The 19,332-nt window shown below is 53.1% G+C and overlaps 1 protein-coding gene across 1 annotated transcript; it reads left to right on the plus strand.

The window, feature by feature from the left end:
* Positions 1 to 3,585: 3,585 nt before the first annotated feature.
* GDAP1L1 (ganglioside induced differentiation associated protein 1 like 1) lies at positions 3,586 to 15,534 on the plus strand. The gene is made up of 6 exons (XM_061375353.1): positions 3,586 to 4,064; positions 6,872 to 7,064; positions 10,085 to 10,258; positions 12,175 to 12,272; positions 12,412 to 12,526; positions 15,183 to 15,534. Exons 1-6 carry the CDS (start codon positions 3,885 to 3,887, stop codon positions 15,524 to 15,526), a joined length of 1,104 nt encoding a protein of 367 aa, XP_061231337.1. The 5' UTR covers positions 3,586 to 3,884; the 3' UTR covers positions 15,527 to 15,534.
* Positions 15,535 to 19,332: the final 3,798 nt, after the last annotated feature.

The raw sequence follows: 19,332 nt of genomic DNA on the forward strand, positions 1-19,332 counted from the left end.
TTCTGGTTTTTGTGCCCATTTAAAATTGTTTGAAGGTATTGTTTCTAGATGCAGTCTTTCTCCCTTTTAGACTAAGGATTACCCTGGCGAGCCCTTATATGGAATCTGTGCCTTTGAAGCTGATCTTTAACATGCACAAATGCAGGTAGTGATACCCAGTGCTGGATGTCCCCACTCCCCCCTGCAGCCAGAGCCTTGCCAAGGGGTTCCCCAGCAATGGCTCAGCATTGCCTCAGTGCTGCTGTTTCTGCTGTGGAGCACAGTCTTGCTTCTCTACCAAATTATCCCCAACCCCCTGGAAGCACCGAAACCTTCAAGCTGCTGTTACACAGAACTAGTAGTGACCAACACTGCTGGAAAGGCATAAAGCTGGACAACGTGTAGCAGACCTGCTTCTCCTGGGAGAGTGGGGGAACTGGGGGAAACCATGGAGGTTAGACTAGTCCAAGATAGATACACCTTGAAATTTAGGGCTGAGAACTAAATTCAGGTTGCCAGAATGCTGGATGGGAGGGCACATTTCCATATGGTCCTGTGCAGGACAGTAGTAACTAGTAATGAGGGGGGAAGGAAAGGGGGAAAAGAGGCAACAATGCAGTGGGTTTGTATGCAGCCTGAATTAGTGTTTGTGCTAGCGTACACACAGCTCTAGTGCTGCCTGCAGCACAGAAAGGCCAGATACTTGGGGTTATTGACTGCAAGTATCAGGCTTGCAGCAAACATACTGGAATATTGCTACTGATGTTCACACTGCTCAAACCACCTCTTTGGGATGAAATGATGAGCTGTAAGCAAGGCCCAAGCTCAAATATACTGTCCTTCAAAGCCTTCAGCTCCTCTGAGAACACAGTGACTGCTGCCTGCTGCCTGCCTGAAACCTCAAGCCTTACTAGCAAACAGATTGCATCTTCTCTGGGAATGCTGGCACAGCACAATTAACTTGATTGATGAGCATCAGGCTTGGCCTTGGAGCTGGTCTGGTACAAGCAGTGCTGAGCACAGCTCCACCAGCACTACTGCCTCCAGCCAGCCTGGGGTATGTTGTCTGTGCTTGGATGCTCTAGGATGCTCCCAGTCAATCCACGCAAGAATAATAAAGTATTCTGAGAAAGCACTGTTGGGCTTACTGCACTCCCAGGACTTCCCTCTCTACTCCCTATCTCAGGTGACTCAGGCTGTTTTGTTTTCCTTTGCAATGGCTCCCCCAGCACTTTACAAGCCTACTTGTTTAGTTTCAGGACTAGTTCAACCAAAGTGAGATGCAGAAGCGCACCCTAATGCAATGAAGTTTATTTCTCACCTCAGAGAAGCCAAACTGAGTCCCAGCCAAGCTTTACATTGGCAGATGTTCAATCAGGCCACCAGGAAAAAAAGAATTATAAATCTGGAGCTGATTCTGCATCCTGAGTTCCACCTTCTCCTGAACCAGGGAAGGTGCTTCTGTGCCTGCAGAGCCCCGTGACTGACTCCAGCCACCTGCTCTCTCCTCTCTGTAACATTCACATCAGCTCTAAGATGAGACACCCTGGATTGTGCATTTCTGCACCACCAGCACCCACAATCCTGCCCCAATGGCCCCTTCTGCCAGGGCTCTGCCAATGGCACCGGGTCCAACCACACAGCATCCCATGGGGCAGCCCAGCACCGGCCTCTTCCGCAGGCAGGAAGGCTGTGGACAAGAGCTGTGGTGGATCTCAAGGTCACACAAGGTCAGAACACCCGCTAAGAGGGCTGGCACCCATCCTGTGCCTCAAGCCTTGCTCAGGTTAGCAAGCCCAAACCCAGCTACATAAAACAAGCACATCCCGTGGCACCGTGTACCGGCGGGACCCAGAGGGGTGAAGCGACTTTGCCATTTTTATTCCCAACAGCACCGCATCAATTCATCACAAGACGTGCCACTAGATGGGGCTTTCTGGACAGCGGTTCGCGGGAGAGAACCACTTCTGCTTGGGCAAGCTGCTCCTTTCCTAAACCCAAAGGTGTCCCGTTCCAGTGAAAAGAGCCCCCAGAGACGCTTCTTGGGCTGCAAGGGCTCTCCTGCATGAAGCAGGCTGGAGGGGAGGCTGCAGAGCAGAGGGCAGGATGGTTGGTGCTGCACAATGGGGCCAGGTTTTTAAGGCTCAGTTTTCTCTGAGTTTGCAGCCCCTAAGCAGAGGTCAAGCAGGAGCCTTTCCCTATGGGTGTCCCCAAGGCCAGCACAGGGTCTCCTGCAGCACTTGTGATGCGCTGGGGTGGGGAAGGAGAGTGGATTTGAGGGGCTGCTGCCTACAGGTTAGGAGGCAGGATACGGCACAGCACCATCACCCTCCTGTACACCCTTGGGCGCAGGACATCATGACACCAAAGGATTCATTTTTACCTTCCAGTCCCCCCCCAGATGCCTCCTTTCACTATATTCTTGCAGCCAGGCACTAGCTTGGCCCTGATCCCTCCCAATGCTCCAGAATGAACTATGCCTCAGTTTTTCCACTTGAACCAGCTTTCCCAAACCCTCCCATTTCCAACCTCATCAGCTCCAGCACAGGTAGAGATTGGAGCAACACATGGAGGAACGACATTCATATCCACAGCCCTCTCCTCTGTCCATTCCAGAACCTGCCCCTATAACAGGGCTGGTTTTACCCACCAGCACTGGCAGCTAATCCCATGTGTAGGAAACTATCTCCAGGCTACCAGATTTCTGGCAATGGAGCATGACAAAGCCAAGTGTCCCAAAGCACAGCCCCAGATATCCACTTTGCTGTGTCCAGCTGCCTGCACAGGTTTGCCTGCAGACCTCTGGGTGATGCTCATAGTGCCTGGAGAACAGCAGCTCCAGAAGCCCCAGTGCTCTCTGAGTAAACCCAGCTGGCTGGCAGTTGTGACAAAATGTGTAACTCTGGGAATGGCCCCCAGGCATGCCTACCTTGGTGGAGAATGGCTGTCCAGCTTGGCCAGGCACCCCAGGGCTCCAGTACACAGCAAGGGTTGTGTAGCTCTACCCCAGTACAAGCTACATAACACCCATCAGGCACTAATTCATCTGTGCTCTCCAAAATCACTGAATACCTTTAAAGAGCCATGAGGGTTGCAAAGCAGACAAGACGTGCTAGACGTTTTAAAACCCATCAATGAACCTATTTGTTACATATTACAGGATGGTTTGTGTTGGAAGGGACCTTAAAGCTCATCCAGCTCCAACCCCCTGCCACGGGCATGGACACCTTCCACTAGAGCAGCTTGCTCCAAGCCCCTGTGTCCAGCCTGGCCTTGAACACTGCCAGGGATGGGGCAGCCACAGCTTCTCTGGGCACCCTGTGCCAGTGCCAACCTCATAGTAAAGAACTGTTTCCTAATATCTAACCTAAATGTCCCCTCTGTCAGTTTAAAACCCGTACCCCTTGTCCTATCTCTACATGCCCTTGGATGATGATGAATTACTGGTGCAGTTTAGAGGCTGCTTTAGCCAAAATGACACCTCCCACAGATCTGACTCCTCGTGTCAGTGTCTGCCATATCTAAACCAGTCCAAACAAAATCTCTGCTTCAAAATAATCCTAAGGATCTGCAGGGGTTGGAGCTGCCCCGGGTTGCCGAGCAGGCAGGCAGGCAGGCAGGCAGGCAGGGAGGCAGCAGGAGCCTCGGCTGCTGACTCGCCTATCCAAGCGATGCCCGCACGCCGCCGTGGGAGCCCCGCCAGGAGCGGGGACAGGCTGGGATTTCACGCCCCGCACCGCTGCCATCACCATCCTCCTCCTCCTCTGTGAGCCCCGACCCACCGCTGCCCACCCCAGCCGGGGAGATGGAGCTGCCCCGGGAGTGATGCTGCTGGCGGGAGCCCATGTGATGCTGGGCTAGCGGCGCTCGCTCCCCGTCCCTCTCCCCGCTGCTCGCAGGCTGTCATGGCGACTCCCAATAATGTTACTCCCACCAACTGCAGCTGGTGGCCCATCTCGGCGCTGGAGAACGACGCGGGGAAATCCACGGAAGGGGAGGAAAACCAGGACTCGACCGACCCTGCTCTCAAGTCCCAGGACAGGCTGGTTCTGTACCACTGGACCCAGTCCTTCAGCTCGCAGAAGGTAATAATAACCATCACCCGGCCGCGGGTTCCCGGGGAAGAATCGTCTCTGGTCCCCACGACATCCCCTTGCCTCAGGAGGATGGATGCAGTAGCAGGGAGAGCAAGGGATTAATCCCCAAGGCTGGCTTGGGCAGCAGCGTGTGGCCGAGAGCTCTTTTGTACCCGTGGTTCTGCGCTTTAACAGCATCTGCCTGGGGAGGGGAGGGATGGGATGGGGGGGCTCAGCCAAATCCTGCTTTTGCTTTGGGATCGGGGCTTGCACCGGGAGCCGCCTGGCTTTGTGCTCGCCCACAGCCCCGCTCTGGCGTGGCCAGGAACACAAGACAAAGGCTGAGCTGGGCCTGGGACCACCCTGCTCCCACCTCCTGCCGCTGGGAGAGGCAGCCCCCGAGCCAGGCACCTTCCAGGGAGCAGATCCTGGCACGCAGCAGTGATTTACCCCTGTCACTGCAGCAGCGTCCTGGGAATTCCGGGCGCACCCCAGTGAAGAATCACATTTTCCAGGCAATAGTAAATGCTCATTTTGCAGCACAGCAGCTGTGTAGCAAACCCTGCCTTCTCCTCCCAGCCCAAAACCCCCATCGTTCCCATGCCATTAAGATTATATGGGGAATGGGCTATTGGGAGGGGTGGGAAAACACAAAGTTCCCCCTATGTAAGGCCCCCCTCAAGCCCCACAACCCTGGGCAGAGGTGCCCCTACTTGCAGGCACAGATTCCTACTTGCAGGCACAAAGAACAGGGAGGACGCCCAATGCAGCAGGGTGGCTGCACATGGTCGGCTTCACGGCTGCCAGCACTGGGTGACTAATGGGCTTCTGGTCCGCACCAGCGAGGGATGCTCTAGCCCGGCTCCCTGCCTCACGCTGGGCTTGCTGCTGTTCTGTGTCTTGCTCTTTTGGCTGCCGGCAGCAGGGAGGCAGCAGATAAAGCACTTCTTGTGTGGGGCTTCCTACAACCAGCCTCCCTTCTGTGGGAATGGGGCTCAGCACAACCGGACCCACAGCACCTGCTGCTATGGCAGCTCCAGCACCGCTCCAGGCTTTGCTTTTGAGGTCACTTGCAAGGAAAGAGCGTTTGCTGGGAGGTGGATGAGCACAAGCTGCTGGGATGAACAGTGCAGGGTGGGAGATGCACAGGACCCCAGAGTTCTGCTCAGGACAGGCTGCAGGGGAAGGTTTTCCTGCTCTTCCCCATGAGCTGCTCAGAGCCATGCTCAGGGGCACTGGGCTCTTTGTGGGATGGATCCTGAGCTCCCTATCAGGATCTGGCCTTGTCTGCAAAGGGATTTATCGAGTTTTATGTCCAGCACTGGCTTTTTACACAAGATGCCTTACTGCAGCCATGGCAGTGCTGTTGGGGTACAGGCAGGGTCCATCACCCATGGCTGGGAGCCCTCATCATGGGAGCACTGGCAGGGGCTCCCTTTGCTCACAGACACCAGGGTTATGCCAGGAGCACTGCCTCATGCCAGGCATTCAGCCTCAGCTCTTGATAGCTGAACAGGGAAACACACAGGGAGCTTGGGGCTGGATGTCCCACCTGGTCCTGGCTGGGGTTTATAAATCAGCTGTGGTGAAAAGGCTGAGAGCAAGTTGCAGTTGAGGGACCCAGGCTTTTACTGTTTGACTTGAAAATTAAAGGTTCATTTGCCAGTCCTGTAAATACTTAATGACTTAATTCCCCAGGAGCTCTGAAGTACTCATAGAAATCCTTATATTTGCTCAGTTGTATTTTTAGCTGCTGCTAGTTGGAGGAAAGCAAGCGCTTTTCCCCTCATTCAGTGGTTCTGTAAATCATGGCTGTCTCACATCCCCCAAGCAGGGTTCTTTTTTGAGTGCTTGACACACTTAGTTCATAACAGTCAGTTTTTTATAACCCAGAAGCCTAAAATGCCATCCCTTAGTGCTTATTCAAAACCATCTCAAGCACAGAGCAAATCAGGATCAGCCCTGAGGGCTGGACGTAGGTGATAGGGATGGGAACAATGGCCCACAACCAGCTCCACTCCTGCCCCTCCACACTGCTGGACTCAGCTTTCCCACTGTGAGGTGGATGGGGGCATCCCAGCAGTGCTGCTTGCTGGGCTGGGACTGGACTGGGCCACAGCAGGGGAAGGCAGCAGGTTTGGTACAAGAGATGCAAAGATGATGGGTGATGCTCTCAGGCCAGCAGTAGTGTGGAAGACAAAGGATGCTGTGTAAGATCACAGGGGCTCCTTAAAACCCTCCACAAAACAGACCCTTTCCCCTGCTCAAAACATGCCTGGTAAAGCCAGAGCCTATCCCCAAGAGCAGAACATACCTGAGTTAGCATCCAGGCCTCCTGCAGTCAGTCAGGCTGTACAACTCACTGGATGGAAGTAAAAAGCATAACATTACTACAACCTCTACTTCCTCCTTGGGTGGGTGCAGGTTATATTGAGACCCACATCAACATCACTGATTACCCCCAGCTGGGGACCTGCCACTTCCCTCCTCCCACTGCCAAGGTTTGGGCTTTCCATCCCTTCCTCCTGTTGCAGAAGCCACCAGTGACCAGGAGGAGGATGGTCCATTATCCCACAAATCAAGAGTGGGTTTGGGTCTCCCCTGTTTGCTGAGAATGCAAATCCTTGCTCAACTGCCTGGATTTTGCTTGGTTTCTGGCAGGATGAGCCTGTGTCCTGGCACATCACTGTGCTGAAGCAGTAGTGGAGGACCAGGGAGATGCGATGGGGTGATGGTGGGGCTGGTTTGCTCTGAGGGCTCTGGGGACCAGCTCAGTGTGTGGGGCTGAGCCCTTTCTCCCTCGCCTCTTGCCCCAGGTGCGGTTGGTCATTGCAGAGAAGGGGCTGCCCTGCGAGGAGCGGGACGTCAGCATGCCCCTGATGGAGCACAAGGAGCCCTGGTTCATGCGGCTCAACCTGGGGGAGGAGGTGCCCGTCATCATCCACAGGGACAACATCATCAGCGATTACAACCAGATCATTGACTACATGGAGAAGAACTTCACGGGAGGTAAGGAGGGGGGGGCTGCATCTCAGGGAAAACTTGGGTCTAATCCAGATGCTGTTCATCAAATACATCCACTTTTTCCTTTAAAGTTTCACCTTTAACCCCAGAAGAGGAGGAAGCCACCATCCTTCCTCAAACTTCTGTATTCCCATGAAAATGAAGGATTTCCATCAAAAATCCCCAAACATCCCTTGTTTGGGCTGAAAGGGTCAGGGGAGGTGTAGTTGGATCCCCCCTTTTTCTCCTTTAGAGGCCACATTCCCAAACTGGACCATTTCTCCTTGTCCCCATGGTGCATGGTGGCATTTCACCAGAACCACAGCTGGGGCACAGAGAATAGGAATACTTCTGGGCTTGGCCACCTTTGTGCTTTGGCCTCAGGTAATGGTATAAAAACACCATAAACGGCTCTGCTGAGAGAAGATGGGTTTGACCCGGGTGCTGCTGCCCCTCTCTCCTTCCTGGATGAGCCCTGTGTCACCGGCCGTGGGCAGGGGACCCTGGCAGCCCTGGTGCTGCTGTGCCTCAGACAAACCACCTCTTTAGAACCAAAGTCAGCAGTGCTGGGGACCATGGGAGGATGATGTGACACAAACCCAAAGGAAGGGCCAGCTGACAGAGTGGAGCTCATATTCCCCCTGGAGCAGGGCTGCAGTCAGCGGCTGGCTCAGTCTGGCACATGAGGATGCTGAGACTGTGCTTGAAGATGCTTGCTTCTCCCCAGCATCTCGCATCCCTTCCTCTTCCTTTCCCCAAACCTGCCGGATGTCAGGCTGAGGAGGCCACAGAGCTGAGCAGGGAGCTTGGGCTGTGCCATCACAATGTTCACCCCAGCATTCATCCCCCTTGCAACAGAAACATCAAAACCATCTCAAAATAGCTCTCGAAGCAAGGGCGTCTTGCCAGCTCAGCTGCTGTCCTCTCCCGGCCCCGCCACGGTGCTGATGCTCAATGGAGGCAGGAGCATCACTTGCTGGCAGGGCAGTGGGGATAGGATTAGTTGGGAGCAGCCCATGCTGGTGATGGCTCCCAGGGAATGGCAGCCCCTTTCCCACCTGGCTGCAGCCCCTGGGATAAGGGGCGGTGTAGAGCATCAATCCATGGGCTTCACTTGGTCTGTGTGAAGGGCAGGTGGTCCAGCATATGTGACAACAGGCTGTCCCCAGCAGGAGGGGGACTGAGTGCTGCCGTTGCTGGGACACTCCTGCCATTGAGACTTGCCAGCCAGGGGCAAATTCTGACCTTTTCACTGAGAAACAGAGAGGGGAAGCTCCAGGGAAGAGTGCTTGGAACACTCCCTGCTGTGTGCTCTGCTCCGAGCCATCTCCCAGCGGCTGCCTGGCAAAAGCAGTATCAGGATGCTGCAGTGTTGGTCTGAGGAGGAATCACCCACCTTGCAGAAACGTGCAGAGCTTGAAAATGCCTTTATAAGGAAGTGTATTCGCTGAGTTATATTTTCCCCTGGGCTGGGAGCACGGGCTTTTCCAGCTGTAAGACACGCTGAGGTTCAGCTATCAGTGAAGAGTGGTGTGATGAGCAATGCTTTTCTTTCTCCAGCAAAGCAGCGAATAGTGCCAATAAGCCATCTTTGTGCATGCTTCTCACTAGGGCTTTGCCCAGCAGTGCCAAGAAACAACTGATGAGGTGGCTGGTGGCACCACATCTCAGATCCTAACACAGGAGCTTCTCCAAGGGCTGCACCTCAAGCCCCCATCCCACCTTTGCATAGCCCATTGCTTGCTGACTACATGCATCAGCAGCCCATTTGTGCAGGTCTGCCACAGCATGCAAAGGCAGGGTGAGCACCATCCACTGAGAAACCTCCCTGGGACATGCTGAAGGATGCGGGCCCATAGCCAGCACACCGCTATTTCATTGTGGTTGCTCCATCTGGCTGCTGCACTGGTCGCTCACTCTGGGTGTGCTGGTTTCCAGCCTGTCAGGCACTGGCCGGGAGCCCTGAGGAAGGAGCACACAGGCTGTAGGTTGGGTGTTATCAGTTCATTCAGCCATTTCTCAGATGGAAAATCCCTGCTTGGAGAGCCGGAGTCCAGGCAGCGAACAGAACTGTCATTTGAGGCCCTTAATTTAAGGGGCCGTGTTGGCCACATCAGCCAAAGTCCTTCTGCTGATGCACCTTAACTTGGTCCAAGACACTGGCACACAGTGAGCCCTGCACTGTGGACAGCATGTGGGCAAACAGCTTTACTGAGTCCAGGTGGTAAAACTCACTCCCTATTAACTGCTATCTGCAAACGCCATAAACATTTATGATCCCATAAAAAAAAGAGGACCTGATATTCTTGGGGGAGACACGAGCAACATTTCACTCCTTGTGGTGTCATCCTCCATGTATTTTGAGCTGAAAGTGTAATAAAAAGATCACGATGCAAACTGCCATCCATAGAAAATGAATTAAACCCAACAAGGTGAGGAAGAGCAGAGCTGGCTGGGGTGAGGGATGCTCCTGCTGAATACAGAGGGAGGGTGTCCTGGGCTCCTTCGTTGGTCATTTACTCCCCGATTACCTGTTTTGAATGGGACTTTCAAGGAAGCCCAGGAGAATTAGGAACCTCATCACCACTGGTGTAACAAAGTCAGGAGATCCCAAACTCAGACCCCCCCCCCCCATGTTTTAGCTCTTTTCCTCAGATCAGGAACATTTTGTTCCCTGTCTAAAAGATGTGAAACCACAGTGTACAGTTCAGGGGATGCAGAGGTGAAAGGCACGCTACACTGAGCTCCTGATGACACAAGGGCTGGGTAACAACATGCATGCACCTCCCTGCGGTCCTGCAGGTTTCCCATGTCTGGAGATGGGCTGGACGTGCTCCTGGCCAGGATGGGCAGCAAGAAGAGGGCAGAACACGGGGCGCTGTTTTGAGTTACTGAACCACTGCAGCCGGCCCTGCTTGGATGCAGCTCCGCAGGAGTGCACCCCGCTGTCCAGCACAGGCTAATGAACCACTAACGAGTGTCTGAGCCCCCCGGTCCCGCTAACAGCTTTCCCTTTGCTCCCGCAGAAAACGTCACGCAGCTGATCCCAGAGCCGGGCAGCCTCCTGCACTCGCGGGTGCTGCAGTACCGGGAGCTGCTGGACTCGCTCCCCATGGATGCCTACACACACGGCTGCATCCTGCACCCCGAGCTCACCACCGACTCCATGATCCCAAAGTACGCCACCACTGAGATCCGCAGTAAGTCGTCTCTCCAGCGGGGCTGCCCGGGGCTGGTGCCAGTGGGATGGCTCCTTCAGCCCAGCCAGCCACCCTGCTCATGCTCATCTCCCCTTCCCACCAATGCACACAGGAACAGAGCTGGGAAATGGCCAACCACAGCTAATTGAGGAGCTTCAGACACCCTGTAGAGGCTTCTTAACCCTGGGGGTGTCTGGCCTCCCATGGGCCATGCATACTTCTCACCCAGCTCTTTCTGGGGCGTATGAATTCATTCCTTCTCCTGCACATCCCCTCTCCCTCCAACAGCTCTAATGCCAAAGGTGGGAGGGTACAGCCAGATTGAGTTGCAGATAGTGGATGAATCGGCATAAGACCGTGTACCTGACCTTCAAGCCCTCATAAAACATTGAAGACGCTTAATATAACTCAATGGCGAGGATTGCTCCTGGAGAGAGTCCGTCGTCAGAAAAGTGACCTTCTTAGGATGGCACCAGCATGCCCCACGTCTCTTCCTCCAAGCACTGCCCATAGCAAACACCCGCTCCCTGACTGTCCTTCTGTTCAGCTGCTTGGGTCCCTCTGGGATGGGATGCACTCATACACAAGCAGGCTGTTTCTGAGCTGTATCTCACGGTCTGCCCTGCCTCTGCTGGCACCCTGCATCGGCAGCTTTCTCCATGTCACCAAGCATCACCTCCTCCCCTAGACCTTGGGCAGATACAGAATGCAGAGACAATCCCCTCCTCAAAATGTGCTGCTGTGATGGCTTCACATCACCTCAGAGCACTCTGCTGGAATCCTTAACAACATCTCTCCATCCAAACCTCCTCGCTGGAGGCATTTTTCCCAAATCCCTTCAATGGAGGGGCTGTGGGGCAGGTTCATGGCCACAGTGCTGGTGGTGCCCTCCCTCTCCAGCACATTCCCTACACCCAGGCAATAGCTTGGCTTCCCCATTGCAGTGGACAAGGCAAAACTAAGTAGCTGTGTTCCCAAGGAAACCTGAGGGCCAGGCTCTCAAGGGGAACAGGGGAATGAAACCAGGGTGATATCCACATTTCCCTCCAAGTTACAGCCCCAGGAAACTGGCTGGGAGCCTTAGTAAGCGTGAGCATCAGCAGAGCCAAGCCCTTGTTGGAGGGAACAAGGAGGAAGAGACAGATGGTCCCTGGCAGGAAAGAGATAAACCCAGCTTTGGGTAGTTTATGTTGTCCTTAAGGTGTTAACTCTACATCTGGTATTCTATTCTTCCATTGTCTCTGCTCCTTTCTGTGGGTTAGCTCCCTTGTATGAAGCTCTTTGCACCCTCCCTGTACCCTGCGAGGGAGGAAAGTGGGCATCATTCCTGTGCTTGCAATGAGCTTTATGCTACCACATTGCATTCCTGGACACCGAGCCTCAGTGGGACAGCTTCATTTGGGAGAGAGCATCCCCTCCATGCAGCTCCATGCCGTGCTGCTCTGCACGCACACCTACACATGGGCAGCCAGCGCAGACATCCCAAAGGATCGACCTGGGGATGGAGAGGCAAGAACCAGGTTATGGGCGCTCAGGGATGTTCTTAAAACATTAAGAAACAGGCAGAGATCTGCTAGCAGCTCTACTGTGATCCAGCAGAGGAAATGAAGAGTTGACCCTGCACCCCAAAACCTGCAGAGCTGGGACTCATCATGGCCAGGGATGGGGAACCTGCCATAGCCCACAGCCAGCACTGTCCTGCTGGGAGCGGATGGGAGGATGTGCGATGCCCCAATTACCCACCCATATGGCAGCAGCAAGCCACATGAATTCCACCCGTTTTAGCTCTTGGGGGTGTTTTTCTTGGTGCCACAACACTATTTTGCACGCAGGATGAGGTGCTTTGCTACCAGACACAAGGTCTGTCCCACCCCTGCCAAACACAGCCCCCACGCCTGCTGTCTGTCTCTCCCCAGGGCATTTAGCTAACGCCAGCACGGAGCTGATGAAGCTGGACCACGAAGAGGAGCCACAGCTGTCAGAGCCCTACCTCTCCAAGCAGAAGAAGCTCATGGTAAGTGGGTCAAAGCCACACACACCTCTGCTGCAGGGCGGGGACCTGCCATAGGCACCTGGTGCCTCGTGTCCCTGCATGTTCACAGGGACACATGCCCATCCATCCATCACCCATCCTAACCCTGCTCTCCATCCAGGCCAAGATCCTGGAGCATGACAATGTGAACTACTTGAAGAAGATCCTTGGTGAGCTGGGGATGGTGCTAGATCAGATCGAGGCAGAGTTGGAGAAGAGGAAACTGGAATATCAAGGTAAGCGCTGGAGTGCATTTACGGGGTGTTTTATCACACAAGGATGAGGTGAAACCCCAGGAACTGATGAATGCGCTCCATGAGGCAACCACCAGTGGCACTAGGACTTCTACTGGGCCCTCCAGCAAACCACTGCTGCTTCAGGGAGCCCTCACACCACTTGCCACAGGGGACAGCAGGACCCTGTCCTCACATTGCTCCGTGGGAGCCCCAAAGTCATCGCAGGGTGGTGGCAGGTCCCCTCCGCCCCAGCAAGTGACTGATGCTCTGGCTGGTTTGGGGAGGAACAGGCTGGCCCTATTGCACTGAGGAGAGCACAGTGCTGGAAGCACAGGGCTGGGACCAGCAGCACATCCCAGTGGAGTGTGGGAAGGCAAACCCGACAGGAATTTGAGGGGCCCTGGAGGGGTGGGAACCTTACAGGACCTGCGTCAAACACCAGCGGGTAGGAGAGGAGCAGCACCAGCCACCCCCGACATCAAATACGTGCTGCTGGGTGCCTGCTGAGAGCTGCCCTGGCAGACAGGGATGCATGGGCACAGCTGGGCACTGCTTGTCCCACTGTCACCCCGGGATGATGCCATCACCCTCCTGTCCCTGCTGCTTGCAGGGCTCAAAACCCCAGCCCCAGTGCCATGGAGCCAGGTCCAGAGCGGAGCCCAGAGGCAGTTCATCAGGGAATGGCCCTGGAGCTGCCCTGGGCTGCGGGAGCCGTGCGTCACACTTGGGAACGCACCAAAGGGCCCACAGAGGTGCCAAGGTCAGGCCCTGCAAGGCACTGGGTTGGGGATTTGCTGAGAGCCCTGATGCAGTCACAGCAGCACCCTGTGTTGCTCTAATTGCATTTAACAAACACCCTCATTAACTAAGAGCCGAGATCGCTCAGCAGAATTCAGCCTAATGAGGTGCTCTTGGAGATCATCCTGAGTGCCTGCAGCAGAGGAATGGCTGATGCTGCCACCAGCACCCAGGCACACGACTGCCTTTGGTCCTTTGCATGCCCTCTGCTTGGGGCCCTCAGACTCCCCCCGCTGTGGCTGTGGCCAGGTCAGGATCTCAGCAGCGGGCACAAGCACCAGCCCTTTGGCAGCATCCCAGGAGCTGCAGTGCAGCAGCTCTCCTCCCATCCAGTGTGCAGAGATGCAGGCAGGGCAGGAGGGTGAGAGATGCTGCAGGAGCACAAGGCGAACCCCTCCCACAGGCACCCCATTGGGCTGGGACAGGGTGGTCTGGGCTGGGGCTGCTGGGGATGCAAGGGGAAGGAGTTGCTTTTGCCCATGCTTCTGCCCTACCTTGGTGCTGGGAAGGGGTGTGAGGGGCTGTGGTACCCACAGCCAGGTCCAGACCTCAACAGGGGCTGCAAGCCCAGAGTCAGGAGGGATAGGACCAGATCACAGCTGTCTCCCAAGGTCACCATCCTCACCATGTGCTTTACTCCTTCACCCACAGCAGTGCCTGGGAGGGAGGCAGCCACCCCAGCCCTGCTACACTTACCTGGGAGCTGAAGCATCCTCAGGGTCCCGCAGCACCCCTACGATTCATGAGTCACTGAAAACATTTATCGACTAATTAGGCAGAGGCAATCTGTGCACTTGGGCAGTGCCTCCAGCAGGATTAGGCAGGCTGCCAAGTGACACAAATGAGGGCTGCTAATTACTGCTAATTCCCCTGGCCTGGCCCTGCAGGCAGCCCTGCAGCACCAGTGCTTGCACAGGGGTGCAATAAAGGTGCTTTCCCTGATAGAACAGCCACAGGACAGTGGGAGAGCCTCAAAATTAAGGCTTTGGTGTAAAGCCAGGGGCTGAGGCTGGATGGGGTCAGGTTTTGTGCCCCTTCTGCTGTTCTTCTTTACCTGCAGCTTCCTTCATCTTCATCCCAGCCCTGCTGCTTGGTATTGAAAGGGCATCAGAGAAGTGCTTAACACTATCCTGGCTTGAGCCCAGTTCTTCCAGCCTAACAACGGCTTGGTTTATTTCTGGAGGCTCTCTGGTGAGGTTATTTCCAGGATTGCCCATTATCAGGGGCTGTCAACACTTTGATGTCTGTCTTCACACCCAGCATTCGCACCGAGCCCTGCCTTCCCCCAAAAACCTGGCTCCTGGCACAGACATGCTGCCAGTTTGGGTGTCCTGGAGCAGGAGAGGGGACAGAGGAGGCAGGACCTCCCTGACAGTGCACAAGGAGAGCAGCCAGGCTGGGCCAGCAAGTGGTTTTAATTCCCAAGGATTTCTCACATCCCTGAAATAGGGCAAGTTAACATGACACTCCTGAAACAGCTCCCAGTGCAGCCAAGGACAAACACTGCTGCTCCTCCTGAGCACTAACACAGCAGAAAGGGGCACTGCACTGCATCTTCCTTTAAGGGGGAGCCAGGGGCCCTTTTCCATCTCCTGCTGCTCTTAACCTGGGAGGGAGGCAGCAGAGCCATGCATCTTCACATGGGCTTCAAATTATCATGTCGTATTCCTATATTTTGGACCCACATATCATACATCACATAGGTGGAAGTCTTTTGAGAGGTCGGAGAGCTGAGACAGAGCACACCAGGTCTAATGCAAATGCTCCTGCCTTTGTGGATCTTCTGAGCAAGCCTTTAGGTGCCTACCCAAGGGTTTCATTTTACCCTACTTACCTGACCCTTTGCTTGTCTCTCCAGGGCAGAAATGTGAACTTTGGCTCTGTGGATGCGTCTTTACTTTGGCCGATGTCTTGTTAGGAGCCACCCTGCATCGCCTCAAGTTCCTGGGACTCTCTAAGAAATACTGGGAGGATGGCAGCAGACCTAACCTACAGTCCTTCTTCGACAGGATACAGAAACGCTTCGCCTTCAGGAAAGTTTTGGGAGATATACACACCACGCTCCTCTCTGCAGTGGTACCCAATGCCTTCAGGCTGGTCAAGCGGAAACCTCCCTCCTTCTTCGGAGCCTCTTTCCTGATGGGATCTCTAGGGGGAATGGGATATTTTGCGTATTGGTACTTAAAGAAAAAATACATCTAGTGCTGGCTGCTTGGTGTTTAGTTTGGTGTCTCTGTGCTGTGTCAAATTATGATGAAGCCTCAGTAACTGTAATGAAATTTGAAGCAAGGTAATGAATAATTATGTTGTTTAATGTAACATTCCATAGTCTAGAAGTAGAAACGTATACTGCAAGGAAATAAGACAACAACAACAACAAAACAATGCGTCAACTTGTAAATGCCTTTTTTAGGTTTAAGTATTCAACTCCAGCAGAGGTGCAGGGGCTCACGGGCTCAGCCGTGTCCACTGGAAAGCGACGCCACCTCCAGCGCCGGCTGGTTCCAATGGGAGAGATGGGAACCCCGGGAAGTCCCCAGCAGCCAACTTAACCAGTGGGACTTGGAAACTCAGCCCTATATGTTTGTGTTGCCAACTTGTTCACTGGCCACATTTCACACACGCAGGTAGAAGGGACTCTATTGTAGGAGATGTCATGATGCGCTCGGAGGCGCCCCTGGGAGCAGGCGCAGTAGCTGGTCACAGTCCAGGTGGATTTGTGTTCTTCAAGTGTCCATTTTCTTGATTCTTCTCATCAAAAGGAACGTTTTTTATTGAGCTGCTCTTAGGATGTACCCACTTTGTACGTCTGGGGTTTGTGCACTTTTTTTTAAGGAATTTAATGTCCGTCTTTAACTGCCGCACTTTTTTCCTGAGATAACCCATTTTGACTCCATCCTCAATGTCAGCACACAAAGGAAATTGTTGTTTTAAGCCTTCTGGCTTTGCCTCTTGAGTTTTCCCTCACGGATTTGCAAAGCATCTTTCACCGACTGAGCCTATCTGGACTCTGAAGTACCACCACTTTCAGAACTCCTCAGCGCTTTCCTGAAGGCGCTTTGGCTTTCTCTTCCATTGGGAGCTTTTTCCTGTCATTTCCTCGCTGTGTGTTTTCTTAGGGACACTTTGCACAGAATCACGATGACTTTCTTGTGCCTTTTGCATGCTGGAAAGAATAAAGGGCCTCACTGCTACTCATGCTTTGAAACCTGATATCCTCAATAAACCATATGGGAGGAGTAATGGCTTCACATTCCTAAATGGGTTCAACATCCTTCTAGTCCTATCTTAAAATATGCCCAAGGGCAGAGGGATGTTCGTGTGGTTTGTGCGTTGCTATAAAACCTGCATGGAAGCAGTGTGTATTCCTCTTCCCAGGCACTCATTCCTGTAAGCATTCAGCCTGCTAGGATCAACTCTGGATGGTCTGCTGAGTGCTCCAGTGATCCCTAGCTGCATCTCTAGGCTGGGAAGCATATGCCAAGTGCAGCTGAAGTAATATGACCTGCATTTGCCTCCAACTCGAGAATTATCTTTGTGTATTTGAAAGCAGCAGGATTTCCCAGGAGCTTTGGTTCTTGGTACAACCTGGCAGCCATAGAACTGGGACTATTGAGCGGGAATTACAGGGGATGAGCACATTGTGATTAGGCAGCGCAGAATGCACAAGTTTATGCTGTGCTGGTCACAGCTGTGTAGGCTGGTCTGATGGGCTTCTGGGATGCCGCAGTCTGTGCAGCTGCAAAGGTGCTGTGGTATCCGTGTTACCCCTGCAGTGATTACAGCTACACTGGAAATTGGTGCGTGAGAACCCAAATCCATCCCCTGCACACGCAGAGCAGGAACCTGCAGCTGAGGCTGCTGGGTGACATATCAGACGCACATTGTCCCAAATACAGTTACAGATTCGCTTTGTGGTACCGGTGACATTGGAAGAAATAAGTTATTTTGGTCCTTGTTGAAGAGGGTCCCCTGAGGTCATCCTGTCTGCTGCAGCTGAAAGATGTAACAACACACATGGTCCATCTGGTCCATTGGCCAATACTAAGTTATAAATTAAATTGGAATCATAAAGGTACACCGAGATGAAACCCTTACCCAGATTTCACTCTTTTACCTTTGTCCCTTGTCCTATATGCATATTCCCTGATGATTTCCAAAAGCTGATAAAATGCCCGTGCCTGGTGTAGAAAGGAATATTAATGGGGGTACAAGGCCAGGAAACCCAGAGAGAACAAGAGCAAATATTCACTCCATTCCCAGGATTTCAGCCCAAGAATGAGGCAGAAGGAAGCTGCTTACTAAGACTGCTGCTGGTTACTTTGCTTCTCCTTTGCTTTTTTAAACCAAAGAATGAATGCAAAATCATGGAGCAAATCAGAACTCTAAGCACTGTAGAAAATAGGTGTCAGTTTGGTTTGGAGCACACTTAAAATGCAGCTGCAATAAGGAAGCCAAACAGAGCAGCAGCTGGAACAAGACACAAGACACAGGTCTGTTCGGACCAACACGAGAGAGCTGTCAGTAGTGTTGCTTCCTGAACTGCTGGGAAGCCATAGATGCCGTCGTGATTGGCTTTGTACAGGTTCTCAGCTAGGAATAGTCACTAACAAGCCTTTGGTTTGGAACAAATGAAAAACAACAGCAGAAATCAGTGGAGTCAGTGCCATTCCCTGTCTCTGAGCCTTGGTTCCCTACTGTGGTAATGAAAAAATACCAGGACTTGGCTCCAGGGAAAAGCAATCTGTGAGAGTGCTAAAAGACAATTACTGTGGCAGGCAGAGGCTGGACTGATGCTCAAAACCATGCTGAAACAAAGAGGAGATGAATGTTACCACGCTGATCAATCCAGATTAGTGAGTTGCTATAAGCAGCCCTGTGGTGATTACAGGCTGTCATTATAAAAAGTTGCTTTTGCTTTAGCTTATCTGAGCCTAATCAGGCCTTTTTTGCTCTAGTTCCACTTAAAATGGGAGACCTCTGCATTACATGGACATGGGACCAGGCACTGGCCCAATGTTCACTGCCCAAGGTGCTTTCTATACAGACAGATGTGAAAATGATGGCAAAAAAAACCCTGTTTTCTCACTCTAGGACTTGACATTTTACTCTCAGCAAGGTGTGGGGTAACAGCAGCAGCCCAGGGGCAAGGCTGGAAGGTGAGGCACCTTACAGGTAGTATTTGGAGCAAATAGCTGCTCTAGGACACCTTACGATTCACTGCTGAGCAATCCAGTAGCAACACTGAACAACAGAGGGAATGGCTCATGCTGTATCTTGCCCCATACTTCTGGGAACCTGGTCTGACCCTGGTTAAGGTCCTTCTTCAGCTTTACCCTAGACATCCTTATTTACCCAAGCAGGTTTTTATGCTTTCAAATCTCTGTGTTTCAGAGGCAAATGTGCTTTTAGGCACCTCAGGGCCTTAAAATCTGTGTCTGTGCTGAAATGTGGAGCTTGCAATTATCAGAAGGAATAAATCAGAGGCTACTTGGCAAGTCCAAGCCCTTCCGAGCACCTCCGAGACGGAGCTTCATGGCACTGAGCAATCTCACAAGGAGCAGTCGCTCCCTCCTCTCTCCCAAGCCTCGTGTTTAATAAGCTCCCAATGGTCAGATTTGTAGAACTACAGCTTCCAAACCCCTTTTCCTCCTATGGGTTTTGCTCCAAAGACTCAATTATGAAAACTGAACATGTACATGTCAGCCTCGCAGCTGCCTGGCAGCTTTCTCCTTTGCTTGCTGAGGGATGGAGAAGACCTCTCCACGCAGAATAAAGGATTTCAAGCCCAAGCTTGCCAGAGGACAGGGAACCCACCACAGAGCCTGTCACAGCCTGCAAAGAAGTTGAGATCAAGGGCTGCCAATGCACAAAAAACCATCCTCACCACACCACTGCAGTTCAGTAACCTGGCCAGGGGGAAGAGGAATGGTGTAAGAGCTGCTCCTTCAAGCAAGGGGAAGCTTTCTGCTGTGAAAATAAAAGGAGGACTTCCCTGTGTGAGAACA

Source organism: Neopsephotus bourkii, unplaced genomic scaffold (genome assembly GCF_033783945.1).
Source record: "Neopsephotus bourkii isolate Nb327-2 ecotype Australia unplaced genomic scaffold, CSIRO-AGI_Nbou_v1 NB_1663, whole genome shotgun sequence".
Classification (NCBI taxonomy): domain Eukaryota; kingdom Metazoa; phylum Chordata; class Aves; order Psittaciformes; family Psittacidae; genus Neopsephotus; species Neopsephotus bourkii.